The sequence below is a fragment of the Felis catus genome, chromosome A1 (assembly GCF_018350175.1).
Source record: "Felis catus isolate Fca126 chromosome A1, F.catus_Fca126_mat1.0, whole genome shotgun sequence".
In the NCBI taxonomy this organism is placed as follows: domain Eukaryota; kingdom Metazoa; phylum Chordata; class Mammalia; order Carnivora; family Felidae; genus Felis; species Felis catus.
This window is the reverse complement of record NC_058368.1, coordinates 126,858,225-126,876,885: the sequence shown is the minus strand read 5'-3', so window position 1 is coordinate 126,876,885 and position 18,661 is coordinate 126,858,225. Positions and strand designations below refer to the sequence as shown.

General features: G+C 38.4%; 1 protein-coding gene across 16 annotated transcripts in view; it reads left to right on the top strand.

Annotated features, from left to right (window-relative positions):
- PDE4D (phosphodiesterase 4D) overlaps positions 1–14,631 on the top strand; it is a 1,455,129-nt gene extending 1,440,498 nt beyond the window's left edge. For all 16 annotated transcript variants that reach the window (XM_045040042.1, XM_045040038.1, XM_045040044.1 and 13 more), the window contains 5 exons: positions 428–527; positions 6,973–7,127; positions 8,012–8,134; positions 8,841–9,023; positions 9,736–14,631. In XM_045040042.1, coding sequence (XP_044895977.1) covers positions 428–527; positions 6,973–7,127; positions 8,012–8,134; positions 8,841–9,023; positions 9,736–10,152 — 978 coding nt within the window. In that variant the 3' untranslated portion in view covers positions 10,153–14,631. The remainder of the gene's footprint in view (positions 1–427; positions 528–6,972; positions 7,128–8,011; positions 8,135–8,840; positions 9,024–9,735) is intronic.
- Positions 14,632–18,661: the final 4,030 nt, after the last annotated feature.

Sequence of the window (18,661 nt, the reverse complement as noted above, 5' to 3'; positions counted from 1 at the left end):
TTTTCCTCCTACCCTGATCCCCCAAGGACATTTGGCAATATGTGGAGATAATTGTTGTCTGTCACAACCTGACAATAGATGGTACTGGTGTCTCATGGATAGAGGTCAGGGATCCTGTTAACAGTACTACAATGCACAGGATAGCATCCCACAACAAAGAATTAATCTGGAACCAAATGTCAATTCTGCTGAGATTAGGAGTTCCTGGTTTGAATGAAAGAAAATAATCACTCTTGTCATTAATTTTATGTACATTTTCACAATATCCTTAAACATCTTAAATACTTCTACAATAAGCTGTTAAATATTTTGAAGCTTCATTTTGTTTTCCATCAAATTCTAGGAAGTAATTTCACATTTGTATATACTTTTAATTTGTATTATTGTAGAGTAATAATGTTATTATCTATACTATCTGGTTTTACAGGCCGTGTTTACAGATTTGGAGATTCTTGCAGCAATTTTTGCCAGTGCAATACATGATGTAGATCATCCGGGTGTGTCAAATCAGTTTCTGATCAATACAAGTGAGTAAAATTTATTTTTTCAAAAAAAAAAACTTTCCTTTGTACATTTGAGACTGAATGAGGGTCTTTATAAACTTGGGATGTTTCCAGAGCCACAATGTTCTTTTGAGATGTGTAAATACACATTTTATTGATAGTGTGTGTTAATGTAAACCAGCTCTAAAAATGATCATTCTATCCCAGGAGGCACATACATGTCATGTTTGGAAAACATCATTCCAGTACTTCTCTAGAAATATTTTGTCAGTAGACAAAGGTAATCAGAAGTGGAAGTTTGCAGAAAGATTCAGATAGTTGTATTGTCTTCCTGTTTAAATAAAAACAGGAAAACTTGTGAGAATTCATGTTAAACCTTCTTTACTTTATGGAGATTGTCACTGAATCCTCTTCAAAGGCTGTGATTGCTCCTCTCCACCACCACCACTCCCACCTCCCTTCCTTTTTCCATCTTCTCTGGAGGGCTATAGGAACATCTCTGATGTACTGTCTCTTCTGATTTCTCTTTTATTTAAATATTTTTAACCATTAATTTTTTTTCTCGTGACACCTCAACAACTAAGTTGTCGCTGAATTTATAAATAGGAGGAGTGGTAGAGACTGTCTAATATGGACATGTCTGACACACAGCTGCATAGAAAACCTTGGTAGGGAATGTTTAGGTAGTGCTTGAGCTATGACTTTGAAAAGAGGTTTTAGTTTTACAGAAATTCTGTTCTTTGGGTAATTGAAATTAATTAGTAAATGATTTAAATATACTATTATTTGGGGCGCCTGGGTGGCGCAGTCGTTTAAGCGTCCGACTTCAGCCAGGTCACGGATCTCACGGTCCGTGAGTTCGAGCCCCGCGTCAGGCTCTGGGCTGATGGCTCGGAGCCTGGAGCCTGTTTCCGATTCTGCATCTCCCTCTCTCTCTGCCCCTCTCCCGTTCATGCTCTGTCTCTCTCTGTCCCAAAAATAAATAAAAACGTTGAAGAAAAAAAAATATTAAAAAAAATAAAAAAAATAAATATACTATTATTTAATTTCCTCCCACAACAGGTAAATTAGTGTTATAAATTTACTTTTATATACAAAAAAATAAATTCAAAGTTGTTAAGAGTTTTTTTTTATATCTGTGAAAAATCTTTTCTTTTTTTTCTAGGAGTTTGTAGATAATAGCCTTCTCATGACTAAAGAAGTCAAACTGTGGCATCTTTTCATTCCCCATTTATTTCCTATACTTTGCTGCAGCCAGATTTAAAGAGACAATTTAAGTGTAGCCTTAGTTTGAGAGATTTAACTTAGATCTTTAAAATTGTATCAATTTTTGTATCTCAATTCACCTCTGGACTACTTTGTAACAAAATACACCTTAGTGACTCATTGATATGTAAGAGGATTGGGAAAGTCATGGATTTCCTGAGAGGTGTGGTTATTCAAGTACATTTTAGAAGTCTGGTTTATGAAGTTATTTACCCAGGTTTAGGCAGACTAACATTTCATGTTCCAGCTATCTTATGAGAACCTATGATGGGGTGCTTTTAAGAGTCATCAAAGCATTACTAAGTATTAACATCTTAATATTAATACACATTAGATGCAGGTATATGAGTTTATAGTATCAGTGCTGAGGGTTGACTGTGCTGAGAAGAGCAGAGAGGTCATACAGTACAGCTTACTGTATGCTGGCACTTTTCCTTAAGCTGACATGATTATTTGGATTCTTAGGCATGTCTTGTTATGTTCCTAATTTTACAAATTTTTAATACATAAAATTTTTGTTTTAATGTCTGCCTTTAAAAAGGTATGCATTTTTCCTTTAAATTAACACCAGAAATACAGACTGGTGTATTACCTTTGCATTCTACTTTATACAGTATTGTATGTTCTCTTATTCTAACATCACAATTAAGAAGAGATTAGAGAACAAATTAATTGAAACAACTGATAATAAAGTCTCCAAGTACTCTGATAATTTTTTAAAGAAAAGTGAGAACCAGCTCTATTATTCTCTCTTGTAGACCCTCTAAGGTCACAGGGGCTTAGGCTGGCACTGGAGGGCTCTGGCAGGCATTAGGGTACCCATGGAGTCTGAAATTTAAGCTAGTGAGGCTTCAGTACACAGATGAATCTGATGCCCTCCAAAGCCTGAGACCCCGTGAGATAGATAACGGTCACATTTAGGGGATAATTATAAACATGGTGACAGCAGCCAAGGGTGGTGTCTGTTTTAAGGTCATCTCACTGATGACTTGCCCAAGGGGGAAGGGCACCTGGTCCTGCTTCTGGAAGTACTCTGTCACTCCATGATGGCATGAGGATCTCCCTTCTGTGAGACCTCAGCAACACTGGGAGGTTAACAGCTCCCAGGGCAGCTTTGGACTGCTGATGTTTTCTTGACAATGGAGTGTGAGGAGGCTGTGTTATTCCTGAGTGAATGAATCAGCATCATCACCTGGTACAGGAAGGTATCCCAGGGTTGATCAGGGCCCCAGGTCCTTGCGAGAATTCACTCCCTTAGTTAGCTTTTGACTAGGGGTCATGCCAGCAGGCATTTTATTTCAGGACACAGAAGAGGCTTAGCAAGTAACGGTGACAAGAAGTAAGTTTTAACTTCACAGTGCTCTATAAAGGAGTCCCTCTCATAACTTGTAAACTTATAATAAAAAGCTTTATGAAATACTCTATCAAAATTATGTGATTATTTTTAGTTTGCCGCAAACCCTTTTTTATAGACAGTGTAAGTTTCTTGTTGTTTTCATGGATTGATTGACCCTCAGTGGCTCACACAAGCCCACTCTCAGCTCTCACCTTGGAGCTGGTGCTACCAACTTGTCCAAAGCCCAGGGTTGAATCTGTTTCTTGTAATTTATGCATTTATAAACCCATAGCTGGGAGGTCATGTGTCCTATTTTAAGGAGGCTAGAGGCACGGTGAGTTTGCATGGCCCCTTCTGGAAGAAGAGTTCTTTCTGGAACTCACCTGGCTGCTTCCCAGTCCAGACTTTCCTCTGCTTCTTAGTTGTGACAATAATTTCCATCATTTGATAGTAATGATACATACATTCATTGTTAACAGGCTGGAGGTTTTGAAAATAGAGACATCATTTCTACCTGGCGCAGATGGTTATGTTTTGTAAATGATATGGGGGAGTAGAGGAATCTGAGTAGGATTTTAAGAAGTTGAAATTCCAGGGAGAGAAGCTGTGTAAGTCTTTTTCAAGGACAGTACATGTAAATAAACTCACAAAATGTAAATAGCATCATATGGTTTTGAATATAACATGCTGGAGAGTATTTATCCTAACAAAGCATTTGACTTCACAGCATTCTTTTCTCAAACAATAAAGCGTTGTCAGAGGTGCAGAATATATATAGTATTAAATTTTACTTGGAAAACAAGTAATTCGGGTTTATAGCAAAGATGCCTAAGCTCTAGGGGAAAAGATTTAGTCACATTAGTCATGTGTTCAAAGCATATGGTTTTGATTTCCAAGAGCAGAAGCGTTTCACTATATTAAACTGGAGCTAGATTTAGCTACCAGTGCACACACACTTTTATTTCTCTAGTCTCATTTTAAAATAAGCTTTCCATAGCCCTATCTGTGGGTTATATATAAAAAGTTATTTTCTGCTTAAATATAACACTTTCAAAACAAGGATAAATTCATTTTCATGAAGTGTGATTATATAGAAATACTACAGAGATTGTTATTTTAGCCAACAAAAAAATATTGAGAGTCTACTATGTGCCAAATAGTGTTCTAGGCACTAGGGATATATGGGTGAGCAAGACAGTGGTCTGGCTGTGAAAAGCTTTCATTTGGCTGGAAAAAAAAAAGGACTATAACACGTGACTATCTGATAGCACTAGTTTGGTGGAGAAAAATAATACAGGTTATGGACGTAGAGAGTGAATGAATTGAGTGAATCAAACAGTTATAATCCTTTGTCCTTGGCAGCTAGAAAATAAAACTACCACTTCCTCCCCCATTTCAAGGAGAAATATGTTGTTTAGAAGTGCCAGGATAAACCAGAGAACCATGCACATCAGATGAATAACTTTTCATTTTATATAGGGTCTTAAGTCTCTTAAGTGGGTTGGGAGGTCTATGGAAGAGACTGTTAAGACATGCACAGAGATGATGACAAATAAACTGGAATGTGATTAGTGCCAAATGAGTGGTACAAAGTATAAAGGAGTTTACAGCAGAAAGTGAGCAGTTCCACCTGTGGTAATTAGGAAAGGCTTCATGGACTTGTACTGGGCTTTGAAGATGAACAGGTTTCAACAGAAATGTTCTATAACGTATTTTCTTACTCTGGACCCTATCTCTGCCTCTGTACTACTGTACCTTAGAGCATAGTATGAAGGCAACTTTCTGATGATTCCTGAACTTTCAAGGACTCTATGTAGAAGTACTATGGTAGCATCTTTGGCAAATAAACTTCTCAGGAGCTGCAAAATCTTTCGTTAGATGTTACCACGTGCCTTCAGCCCCAAGGAAGAGTAGAAAGTTAAATGACTGCCCTGAGATTCAGTTGCAACAGTATCCACCGCCTTTCTGTCAACAGCCCCAAAACTGGAGAGGCAGTGGGGGAGATCCACTCAGTAAGGAGTCTTTTCATTGCTTTCTGTCCAGTCTGGATTCTCATTCCAAGGCTCTTGGACCACCTTCTATGTGAAAGAGCATCTTTAGATAGATTAGAGTTGAGACTCTTTGTTGTAGCGTCTATACCACAGACCATCCTCTTCCTTAAACTAACAGCTGCTCACCTTGTTCTTCTGCAGGCTCACAGCCTTAACTTCTTGTTTCTTTCTTCATGAGGTTTATTAGTCAGTCTGGGTTTTTGTAAGCCTGAGTCAGTTCATGTATTAATGCCTCTTATCTGCATGTGTATTTATTCCCTTAAAAGAACCATAAAAGATTAATTGGGCATTATTTGTCCAGTCAAAAAACATTTGCCTTCCTTTCAATATATATTTATTTAATAGGATTCTACTATACAAACAATAATACCAGGTGCTAAAATCCTATATAGTATTAATTTCTTTTTTATTTTTATATATTTAACCACTTATAGATAAATGTTCATAGTTAGAGTTTCAGAAACTATTTAAAAAAATTTTTTAATGTTTATTTTCGAGAAAGAGCATGAAGGAGATGGGAGGGGCAGAGAGAGGGAGACACAGAATCTGAAGGAAGCTCCAGGCTCTGAGCTGTTAGCACAGAGCCTGATGTGGGGCTCGAACCCACGAACTGTGAGATCATGACCTGAACTGAAGCCAGATGCTTAAGAGAGTGAACCACCCAGGCACCCCGTTTAGAGACAATTTAAAAGTCAGATCTGACCAGATACTATCTGAATGAATGAATGAACACTATTGTTTTATCCCCCCAAAAGAGAACATACACACCTACTCTTTGGTATTCTAGACCTCTCTATTCCTGTAGTTTCAGAGCAAAAATTTACATGTATAAATTTGTAGGTCTATAGTACAAGTAAATTCATAGGATTTCACAATAGATGTATGTCCTGAACGTCTCTTCTCCTTCCTAGTTCCTTTAAATAGTCATTGAGTAGCAATGACTCTTTCTTAGAAAAGAATGTGTATTTCCCATACATTAGTCAGAAAAAAGATCAAATACATGTGCTTTTGGTGTTTACAGTGGCGTAAGTGGAAACAGAATAACACACCAATTTTCTTTAATGACTGCCTTATAGAGTTGGGTCTGCTATTTACAGGAACCAAGAAAGAGGCAGGATCTTGCTGCCTAAAACATACAGGTCCAGGGCAGTCCTAAGGGAGCAGCAAAATCTTCACCATGGAGTTATTATGTAGGTAGCTGAACACCTGTCTCTTGATACTCAGAAAATAACATGGAAAAAATGAGTAAAGCTTTGACTTTCAAAGCTATACTGTGGAAGAAAATGAGTAAAAGCAGCATGAACAAATCTAGTATATTGTTCATTTGTTCCAAACTGTTCTTGAGTACAGTCCAAAATCACATCATCCTTACATTCTGTGAATTATTGGGTAATGGTCCATAGTTATCAGGAACATGACAACTTAAGCTGTTAAGATGTTGCCAGTGTTAAAAGTGATGTCACTTTCTGCTGCTCATGAAGCTACCTGTGGCAGATCTGGAGAGGGGGCTCAAGAACATCTGGTCCAACTCTTCTCCCACTTGAGAAGAGCCATAGCTGAGAGGTCCACAGAGTGAAATGATTTGTCATGTGTCAGTAGCATTAGAATTCACTCCCAAGATTCCATTGCTCTTTCCACTAGTTAATATACATTAACTAGTATATCCTCTCCTGGGTATTTTCCTGTAATGGTAAGGCCAGCAGAGGTGTGGAAGAAAAATGCTTCTTAAACCCAAAGTATCTTAGAATGTGAAGAATACAAAAAACTTAGAAAAAAAATGGCTTTGCTTATCTTCTGTCTCCTTTCTTTCTTTAAGACTCTGAACTTGCCTTGATGTACAATGATTCTTCTGTCTTGGAGAACCATCATCTGGCTGTGGGCTTTAAGTTGCTTCAGGAAGAAAACTGTGACATTTTCCAGAATCTGACCAAAAAGCAAAGACAATCATTAAGGAAGATGGTCATTGACATTGTAAGTAGCTGCTAAAAGGAAAAAAGAGAGATGTGATGCAAGTTGTTTTTTAAGAATAAGAATGAGATGAGTATCAGGTAAATGGAACCTTGTGTTTCAAAACCTATTGTTGCCCCTTATGTCTGAGAAGCCTCCTGTGCTGCTGGCAGTGATGTTCTGTAATGGGTTTTCTCATTCTGGCAGTTGGGAGTTAAGAATAGTGACAGCTCACCCTCTTAATTCTAGTTTTATTTTCTGAAGTTCTCCAGTCTGGTGGCAGGCAGGGAAAGGTGACTAACAAAAGCTATTAGTACAAAAGGATTTTTTCCACTCACAAAATGGAAAAAAAATACATTTATGTCAGTACACAGTGTTATTTAGAGATATCCATGACTTTCTGTAATGCATATTATTTACAGTGATTACGAGACACAGGAAAACCTCTGGTCATCAACGACTTATAAGTTTGTTACACACAAAGGTAGGAATTACGTGTCTTGGGTCAGCGGAAAATTAGCCAGAATACTCTGTTTCTGAAGTACTCTGTGAGCAACCTTGAATGATTTCATCGTAGTCCAAGTGCCACTTTCTAATCAAAGGAGTAGAAAGAACTTCAGAACATGGGCTAACTTCTTATCCGTAGGCGTATCATCCCTTTTTTCACCATGAAAGTGGTTGCTGGTTGCTAACCTTCTGTAGATTGCATGTATTTTTCTGGGCTTCAAGAAACCCTACAGAGCAGAAGAGGCTGCACAAATGAGTAGTGTAGGACTCCCATTCCTTGCCACCAGACACCCCAGTGGTTTCTCATTTCTTTCATTCTCTGCATTCATATTGTCATATGCAAATTCTGACTTTTTTTCCTCTGGACCTTGCTCCTTACTAAAATACTCTTGTCTTTTAAGGTACTTGCAACAGACATGTCAAAACACATGAATCTACTGGCTGATTTGAAAACTATGGTGGAAACTAAGAAAGTGACAAGTTCTGGAGTTCTTCTTCTTGATAATTATTCTGATAGGATTCAGGTAAAGCGTTATTTGAATTTGTTCTGTTTGTGCACACGTGTCTGTGTCTAACTTTGATAAGACTTGTCTCCTTTCTTCCGACTTACAATTTTAGTAATTATAAGCAGAATTTTTAACCAAAGTCTTTTTTTAATGTTTATTTTTGAGAGAGAGACAGAGACAGAGCGTGAGTGGGGGAGAGAGGGAGAGCATGAGTGGCAGAGAGAGAGGGAGACACAGAAGCCAAAGCAGGCTCCAAGCTCTGAGCTGTCAGCACAGAGCCCGACGTGGGGCTCACACTCACAAAATGTGATATCATGACCCAAGCCGAAGTCAGACATTTAACCAACTGAGCCACCCAGGCGCCCCAATAACCAAATTCTGAATCTTGAGAATTAGCCAGATAAATTCTATTGGTTCTTCATTTGCATATGCATTAAAAAAAACCCTAACCTCTCACAAAACCAACCACTGAAGCAGCTCCAAATTTAATCAGCTATGCACACATGAACTGTTTCTTACGAAATTTAGGTATGGTAGAAGTGGCAGAAGTTAGGGCTGTTAAGACAAGTGTGAACCATACACAGACATATAGTTGAGCTGTTTGGAAGGAATCTTACACTACTTGTATTTTTAAGTGTCACATTCATCCAATGTGAATTTCTAGTGAAAAAAAAAAAAGAAACAGCATCAGGTGCTGAATAGAGAAAGCGTTTGTCTATTTTAGGTCCTTCAGAATATGGTGCACTGTGCAGATCTGAGCAACCCAACAAAGCCTCTTCAGCTGTACCGCCAGTGGACTGACCGCATAATGGAGGAGTTCTTCCGCCAAGGAGACCGAGAGAGAGAGCGGGGCATGGAGATAAGTCCTATGTGTGACAAGCACAATGCATCTGTGGAAAAATCACAGGTGATGCATTAAGCATAAAGTTTGCAGAGAAAACAAAACTCCAGCTTGAATGTTTGATTGCTTTGTATCCACATCATACAGTATTTCATTGGGTTTTTTAAATTATTTTTCTTTCGAAAGGCTCAATTTCATATTAGTGTTTATGAGCCAAAAAACTCTCATTCGTATGATTTTAATTCATATGGTCATATATACATTTCTCATGACATCACATTCTTTCATTATGACTGTTTTCATATAGAGCATACATATATAGAGAATTTCCGCTATCTGAACTCATAAGTGAATTCAGTCATATGAAGTCAAAGAGTACCTGGCCTGGTTTCAGTTGTCTGGATTCACCTATAAATTGGCCATTCTAAAATAAAGGCCAGGTCTGATACCCTACTATGTAAACAAATGGAATTTTTACAGTATAAACATACTCCTGAAATAAGAATTCTTGCTAATTTTCACCAGCTATTAACAGTACTTTTATATGGTCTGTTGCCTAAAATAGTGACCATTTTACCAAACTCAGGTTAGAAGTCTTGTGTTCAGTGTTATATTTGTGGGCCATGTTATATTTGCTATATTTTAATGTAAATTATGTTACATATATAAGTTGATGTAAATAGATACATACTCAGGTATATTTGCAGAATCTAGTTAACCTTTTCCATTGTTTCATAGTCCCAAGTCTTATACTCAAATCGGAATTGTTTTTAAATAGGTGGGCTTCATAGACTATATTGTTCATCCTCTGTGGGAGACGTGGGCAGACCTCGTGCATCCTGACGCCCAGGACATTTTGGACACTTTGGAGGACAATCGTGAATGGTACCAGAGCACAATTCCTCAGAGCCCCTCCCCAGCACCTGATGACCAGGAGGAAGGCCGGCAGGGTCAAACGGAGAAGTTCCAGTTTGAACTAACTTTAGAGGAAGACGGCGAGTCAGACACCGAAAAGGACAGTGGAAGTCAAGTGGAAGAAGACACGAGCTGCAGTGACTCCAAGACTCTGTGTACTCAAGACTCAGAGTCGACTGAAATTCCCCTTGATGAACAGGTGGAAGAAGAGACGGTAGGGGAGGAAGAAGACAGCCAGCCTGAAGCCTGTGTAATAGAAGATCATTCTCCTGACACGTAACAGTGCAAACACTTTCACGCCTTTTGTTGTGTTTTGTTTTGTTTTTTTTTAATTTAAGTAGAAAAATTGTTTCCAAAGTGCATGTCACATGCCACAACCATGGTCACACCTCACTGTCATCTGCCAGGATGTTTGTTGAACAAAACTGACCTTGACTACTCAGTCTGGCGCTCAGGAATATTGTAACCAGTTTTTTCACCTCCATGTCATCGGAGCAAGGGGGACATCTTCACGAACAGCATTTTAACAAGATTTCAGCTTGGTAGAGCTGACAAAGAGAAAATCAACTGCAAAATGTTTTCAGTAGAGTGGCTCATCGGGCAGCCCAAAAGTTGTTATGATTTGGGGTTTCTTTACTTTTTATTTGTTTGCAATATTTTCAGCAGAAAGAAGGCATTACACAGACAGAGTGAACTCATGGATGAAGCAACAAATGTGTCAGGAACAGGACACAGCATGAATCTGTTACCAGGAGGAAGATGAGCCACAGAAATTGCATAATTTTCTAATTTCAAGTCTTCCTGATACATGACTGTATAGTGTGGTTCACTGAGCTGCACTGACCTCTACATTTTGTATGATATGTAAAACAGATTTTTTGTAGAGCTTACTTTTATTATTAAATGTACTGAGGTATTATATTTAAAAAACTATGTTCAGAACTTCATCTGCCACTGGTTATTTTTTTCTAAGGAGTAACTTGCAAGTTTTCAGTACAAATCTGTGCTACACTGGATAAATCTAATTTACGAATTTTACTTGCACCTTATAGTTCATAGCAATTAACTGATTTGTAGTGATTCATTGTTTTATATACCAATGACTTCCATATTTTAAAACAGAAACCAATTTTATGTTGCAGGAAACCCTTTTTGTAGGTCTTCATTTACTTTGCTTTTCATTTCAGTCTTTTCAGATAAGCAGAGTTGCTCTCACTGATATTTTTTTCACGGTGTACAAAGTGAATATTTGTTCTGTGATACTTTGATGTGCATTCTGTCTAATGTGTCTTAAGCCTCATAAACAATCATCAGTTGGTGTTGTCTGAAGCAAGTAAGAGATATATAAATACACAGTAGCTAAAATGGTCTTTTTTAGGTATTTTCCTACTTAGTGTCTTCTGATAACTTTTTGCTGTGTCAATAGACCCTCATTTCACAAGTGCATGTCTTTGTAATAACCCTCACATTTTATGGTCATTTCTATTGTTTTCACAGTCAGTTGTAGTAAGAACTTTTTTCCCCTTGTGCTGCTTTATTATTTAGTGTGTGTTTGAATCTCTGTCCATGTTCACTAGATGGGGTCTTATCAAATATATCACCACCATTCTGAGTGATGAAAAGTAGCAGGTAGTCAGGCTAGAGTCACCATTTATTTCTACCACAAGGCCAAATATAATGCCTAACTTTAACTCTTGATTTACACAGAAAAGTTAACAGCTAGCTAGGTAATTTTTAAAAATATTAGCAGAGTATATTAACAAACACCAGTACAACTAATGCTCTTTGTTTCCATGATTTCACCATGGGATTAAGAACTATATGAGGAATATTCTTGAGAAGAGATCTTAAGTGTAGCAACTACTCTTCCTTAATGGATAGCCTCGTAATGTAGAAATTGCTCTCACAGTTATCACTGGTCCACAAGTATGTCTTGTAGAGGAGAATATTAAATGCACCAAGGGAAAGATGTTGATGATGCTGCTGGCACCAGAGGTTTGGTAATATAATGCCACCCTAAAATACTAGGATGGGTAAGAAGATTCTACCTAAGTAACAGAGCTAATTCTTGGCTGCATTTAGCACCAAGAAATGTATTACAATTTTAGGGATTACTTTCCAGTATTTACCTTCAATTGGCATCCCGGGGCACTTACCTAGTCTGGATGTTCTGTCCATTCCAGCTCTTAGTAAAGTATTTGCCTTGTCTATGAAGAATTTGGAGCCCAAATAGTCATTTTTCACATTGATATTATTTATGGAAAATAAACAGTCAAGAAAACTTATAACCCTGAAAAGCATTTATATTTGGGATTTCTCAAGGGCCTTCTGGCGACTAATAACCAAGTCATCAGCCAGGGGAAATGACCCAAGCTAAACATGGTCCCTATTTGAATCCCCGGAGATCCACCAGGGAACTTCTGACAGAAAAATTCTGTAGCTCTGATCTGTTCTTAGAGCAGAACAGGAATCAACTAATTAATGATCAGATTTCCACCCTCTTCCCTGAAAAAAAATCAGTAATCTTTCAAATAAAGTCCTGTGGTTAGCCAAGTGGTTTCAGAAGAACAGTTGAAAACTTGTTTTATTTGTTCTTGATGGAAGTCTAGAAGAAAAGGCAAACAATCTAGAGTGTATTCCTTTATCCAAAATATTCTCATTCCCTCCTCTCACTACTGCTTGGTATTTCCCCCACAGAGTGCCTAAAATCTTGATAATAATAGAAAAAAATAAAAGTAGCAATATGTCACAAATCCGGACCTGAAAGGATTTGTAACTGCATTGAAAAGCAGAGTTGTTTTGTTTTCAACTTGTTGGTTTATAATGATCACGTGTTGTGAAGATACTTACCGATGGACAATCAAATTGTAGAAAAGGCAATATCCAAGAGACAGAGACTAATGCACTGTACAGTCTGCTTATCCTCTCCCTTCTTTCTCTTCCCTTCTCTCTTGCCAAAGTGTGCTTCAGAATTATGCACCGCTTTACAGAGAACATCCTTTTACAAGTGGCTTTACATTTCCTAAAATGCCATAAGAAAATGCAATATCTGGGTACTGTATGGGGAAAAAAAGTCCAAGTTTGCATAAAACCAGTACATTTCAGCTTGCAAGTTACTAAACACAATAATGCTGTTTTAATTTTCTTTTACATCACTTAAAATTCACAAGAAAATAATGTAGATAGAACAAATTGCAGACAAGGAAAAAAAAACTTGAATGAAATGGATTTTACAGAAAGCTTTATGATAATTTTTGAATGCATTATTTATTTTTTGTGCCATGCATTTTTTTTCTCACCAAATGACCTTACCTGTAATACAGTCTTGTTTGTCTGTTTACAACCATGTATTTATTGTAATGTACATACTGTAATGTTAATTGTAAATTATCAGTTCTTATTAAAACATCATCCCACGATGGGATGGTGTTGATATATTTGGAAACTCTTGGTGAGAGAATGAATGGTGTGTATACATACTCCTTGTACATTTTCTTTTCTCCTGTAATATATATAGTCTTGTCACCTTAGAGCTTGTTTATGGAAGATTCAAGAAAACTATAAAATACATAAAGATATATAAATTTAAAAAACATAGCTGCAGGTCTTTGGTCCCAGGGCTGTGCCTTAACTTTAACCAATATTTTCTTCTGTTTTGCTGCATTTGAAAGTAAGGCAATGGGGGCGGGCTAGGGCTGGGCATTTTACATCCAAGCTTTGAACCAATTGGATTTCTGGCAACAGCTGGAATTTAGAAAACCACAGTCAACCTCTGGAAGATTCTGACACCCTTCTGACTTACAAGCTTTTAAGTACTTCTTGCTGTGAAACAGCACTGGATATATAATGATTCTTCTTCCTATCTCTTCATCAGGAGCTACTTCAGTTAGTTACATCTGATTGTTGTTTTATTTTTTTTTTAACTTTCAAACACTACTTGGGAAAATATATTCTTGTCCAATGATAACAAAATCATTTTCACTGCTTTAGCACATAGGCAAATGAACTTGATTTGAAACTAGAGCCATAGGTCACACGTGATGGTCAGTCATTTATTCATCAGCTCCTGTCATGTTAGGAGAATTTGTGATATGAAAAAGAAAAGAAAATGTAATATGAAAAGGTCATTTTTTTTTAACCCTGGAATTTGACTTTACCTAAGATCAACCAAATTTCTATATGTATGTGAATCTAAAGGTAAAACAGTTTTTAGATGATGCCAGTTCACACAAAAATGATTCGCCATTCTCTGGAATTTGTTTCTGCAAAACTTCTATGGCTGTAGAATTTTAAAAGTTAACCTTGTTGTTGTGGTCAACTCCCAAAAGCGTTGAAAAATTCCCAGTGGGTGGCATGGAAACTGCCTCCCACTCTTGCCCAGCCCTCAGAACATGTGACTTAGTGAGAGATTCTTTTTCTAGAAAAAATGAGCCTCCTATTACTTTATTTTATTTTTTTGACACAAACTGTAGATTTTAGCAGCCCTGGCCCAAAGGAATTTGATTACTTTTGTTTTAAACAGTACAAAGGGGACACTATAATTATGAAAAACATCCTTCCTGATTTTAGTTGTTTTTAATTTTATTTCTTAGGATATGTTTTCAGAGTGGTAAATTGTGTGTGCGCATTACAAATGATGATGATTCTTTTAGTGGTTTCTTAGCCTCTTTACAGCCCATGGGGATAGTACTGTACATCAATACCTTCATATGAAATTTTTATATGCAATGAAAATAAAAGCATGGGTTGATTCTGCCTATTTATGACTCAATCTTTTACAAATAAAAGATTATTCATTTTAAAATGTAGGCCAGTCAGCACAGGTTTCCAAGAATGTTGAAGATGGATGAAATGAAATGCAAGGAGAATAGTAGCATTAAGTTAGTACTCATAATCCAGTGACACCAAATAAATTATGTAGATTCACTTTGTTACAGAGAGAATTGCCCAAACTATTTAGATGGCCCCTAAGATGAAGCACTGTTTTCAAATAGGGTTGGGAGGGGGACTTCTCTGCTTAATGAAGTGTTCTGGTATACCGAGTTACTCAGACATTTAACAATTGTTTGGTACATACTCTCCCAACGACAAGGTTCTAGGGATTCAACAGAGAACAAGCCAGTTTCTGCTTTCATGAGCACATACTCTGGAGGGGACGGAGGCATTGAACACTTCCAACACATATCATCATTAAGTGTACCGTACAACAAAGAAGCCCGGGTACTGTGATTAAGCAGGAATCCAAACTTGATTTCTTCCAGAGGGCCAAAGGAGGCTTCCTTAAGGAAGCGATTTGGGGCTCAGTGCCGAAGCATAGTGAGAGGTAACCAGGCAAGAAGGGAGAGTTGATAGGACGGAAGGGTGTCCAGACACGTTAACTGTACTTGTAAATGTCTGAAGTACTAATGACTTGAGAGCCCTAGAGAAAGTGGAAGGAAGGCAGCGGTCCCCCAACACTCTTTATCCCTTACCCTGCTTTATTTCCTTTGTAATGCTTATTATAAATTGACGTGTATATCTGTGTATTTGTTCACTGTCTCTCTCACCAGAACATAGCTCCATGAGAGCAAAGTCTGCTTACTGGTATATCTCTTACACGTAAACCCATGCCTTGTTGGACAGTAAGTGTTTGATATTTGTTGAATATAGCCACCAAACTGATACTGGATATAATTCAATGTGATAAGACATTTTGGGGTCTTAGAGAAATTCTTAACGCTGAGACCATAACATTTTTCTGGTTGTTTTTGGTTTTGAGCTTGCTAAGATCCCAGATAAATAAAATTTAGAGTTTTATATCTTAATGCTAACCAAAAACTCTTCTTGCCTCTTCCTCACATTTTTTTTCTGAATGGCAAAAAACAAAAAACAAACAAAAAACATTTTTTGTGAGAGTAAAGAAATGAGCAAAAATTTAATCCCCAGATAACCCCCAAAACCTAACAAATAGAATAAGGATAATAAAATAGAATGATATGCTTAGCCCCTCACTGATTTCCTCCCACTACCACAAGGAATGACAGTGACAATAGCCAAAAGGTGCCTTCAGGGAATTCTTGGTCTAAACTCAAGTTCAATTCCTCAGAGTCTATGATTCCAAGGTGAGACTATGGGACCGAACACGAACAGCTTTATTTCCCCACTTGTTCCCCCAAGCTGATTTAGGCCAATTTGGGTGTGCTGAGCCCATCTGAGTTTCCGTCTTTGACCTGGAGGCATTTCCTCAGACCCACAGCTATGAACCTGAAACAGCAAAACACTACACTGAGGCAGGGGTGGGGCTGGGAGGATCCATTTCCATGTTGGAACTCTGCCTGCAGAGGGAATGTGCTTACCCATGGAGCCTCTTTTCAAAGAATTCCACCTGTGCTTTAACAACTTTTCTGATTTGGGTGCTGTTTCCCTCACAGATACTCTCCTGTCTCCAAGTACTCAAGGTCAAACACAGGGCAGTGGGTTTGAATCTTAGTTCATAGACTTGGGAGCAGGAAACACTGTTTCATTTAAATTAATTAACTTGTGTTTTGTGTCTTCCCAGGGTGTTGGGAATTTCCATCTCTGTCTTTATTAGCACAAGCCCCTCCCTCCCAACTTAAAGCTTCTCTCATCTACAGCTGAGCCTGAGCACCAGACCTCTGTGTTGCGTAAGCTGTGACTCCTTAGAGTCCCTGGCCCTTCGCCTCTTCGTTGTGCATGTGATAGACCAGTATATATGCTGAGGTTGGGAACCCCGGTTTGGGGCCCTACTTCCTTAAACTCACTATGTAGTTTTGGTGTCTAAAAAGAGCATGCGCTTCTAATGCGTCACTACTACCTACTCAAGTTGCTGCAAACAAGTTCTCTCCTTTATCTGATCCTGGAGACACTCTCTCCACTGACCCTTAGAGACTCCTCTTTCCTCCTTCTTTTACTCTTCACTGGAATTACACTTTAAAAAAAAAGACAAGAGGTGATTATGACTATTGTCTGTTCCTGCTCTGCACTCTACAAAAGTCCTGGTTATTATTTGAAATACAGAGAAGAAAACGTTATAGGAATGGCTTACTTAAGTAATAGTCCAGCCAAGTTAAGTTCTCGGAACACAAAACGAAACAAGAAGGCAGTTGCTGTTCCTGGGAGAGACAGGATGGACGACCAGTCAGGACTTGCAGAGGAAGAGAGAACTGGAAACTTTACCTTCCTCTTCCCACTGGGACTGGGCACTGTGGAGATCCAGGTGAGTTGACTGTGGTTAAGAATACATGCTTTTCGCTGGCTTCTGTCACGTTTACTAGAATTCTATCAGCAGGCTCCAGAGTTAGTGTGGTTTTAAAGCAGAAAGGGGAGCCCGGTGCTTACTAGAATTTGGTTCATTAATTTTAGATTCCCTTTTGCTGTTTGTGAGAACTGGTAGCAGTTTACTGGAGAAGTCCTGGCAGTCCCATCTAACTTCAAGGATAGATATGGGGGGGCTTTCGATTTGGTGTGGAATTATTTAATGGAACCTTCCCAAACAATCCATTTTCTATTGTTCTGGTCGATTGCAAAGTATACCCTGATTTCGGGCCTGTCTTGATGAAGGAGCCCTATGCAGGTGCCACGGCAGAGGCCCAGGTGTTTTAGGTGCTGCCTTTGGAGTGGTTACACCTGTAAGGTAACTAATTTAGTGGACTTTCGTTTATGGTGGTGTTGTCTCTTTCCTCAACCCAGAGAGCCTTGGGGAAAAAGGGTAAGTTCTCCTAGAGCATTTTGTAATTTCATTCTTCCTCTTGTTTGCTCAAGTTCTTAGCATCATGACCATATGTGGACTTTTTATCTTTTATAAGAGAAAAATGTTTCTTCTATCAGTGCAGATCTCAAGAAAACTGAGTTCCGGGCTCCAGGTATAAGGGCTAAATCTTTCTTCCAGAATCACTCCCAGGCCTGCCCTTGAGCTGGGCAGTGGCATTAAAAGGGTATGCTGATGAGCAAAGAGACCTTGAAGTTCTTTATCCTCCAAATCCCGCCTGCAGAGTTGCTTAGCAGATCACAGCCAGGGAATGGTGGTGGGGCCTAAGTGGAAATGATGCATAGCATCTCCCAAGGGATGGCCCAAGATACTGGTCCAGGGTCCAGTGCTGTCAACACAAAAGGACTGAGGTCTTTTGTGATGTTCTTCGGACTACAGAAGAAACTGGGAAATCTTTGGCTGGAGTGAGGCACACCTGGCTTTCAGATGGCTTTCAGATGATTCAGCTGGGCATAGTATTCAACTAATATGAGCTCCGTTTATTTTTTTTAACTTTTTTTAAAATTTTGTAAATTGCTTAAAAAGCCAATTCTTACGTGGTTCATTAGGATGTGGCAAGCTTGAGCTTCCCTAAAAATAAAATAAAATAAAATAACAGACTGAATGGCTTAAAGAACAGACATTTATTTTCTCACAGTTCTGGGGGCTGGCAGTTCCAGATCAATGTGTCCACAGGTTTGGTTTCTCCTAAAGCCTCTCTTCTCAGCCTGTAGATGACTTAATGTGGTCCTTACTGGATGTGCCCCTCTTATCAGGATACCGATCAAATTGGGTTAGTACTACTCATATGACCTTACCTCTTCATATACTCTATCTCCAAATACAGCCACATTCTGAGGTTTTGGGGGTTAGGGCTTCAACATATAGATGGGGCAGGCGCAGTTCAACCCATAACAGTCAACAAAAGGAAATCCTTTACCTGTCTGCACTGTGATTTCCACCACCTAGACTCCCTTTTATTTTTCCTCCCTGCTCTTAGAGCCACATTTATAAACAAATTGTTTGCACCACTACTTCCTGC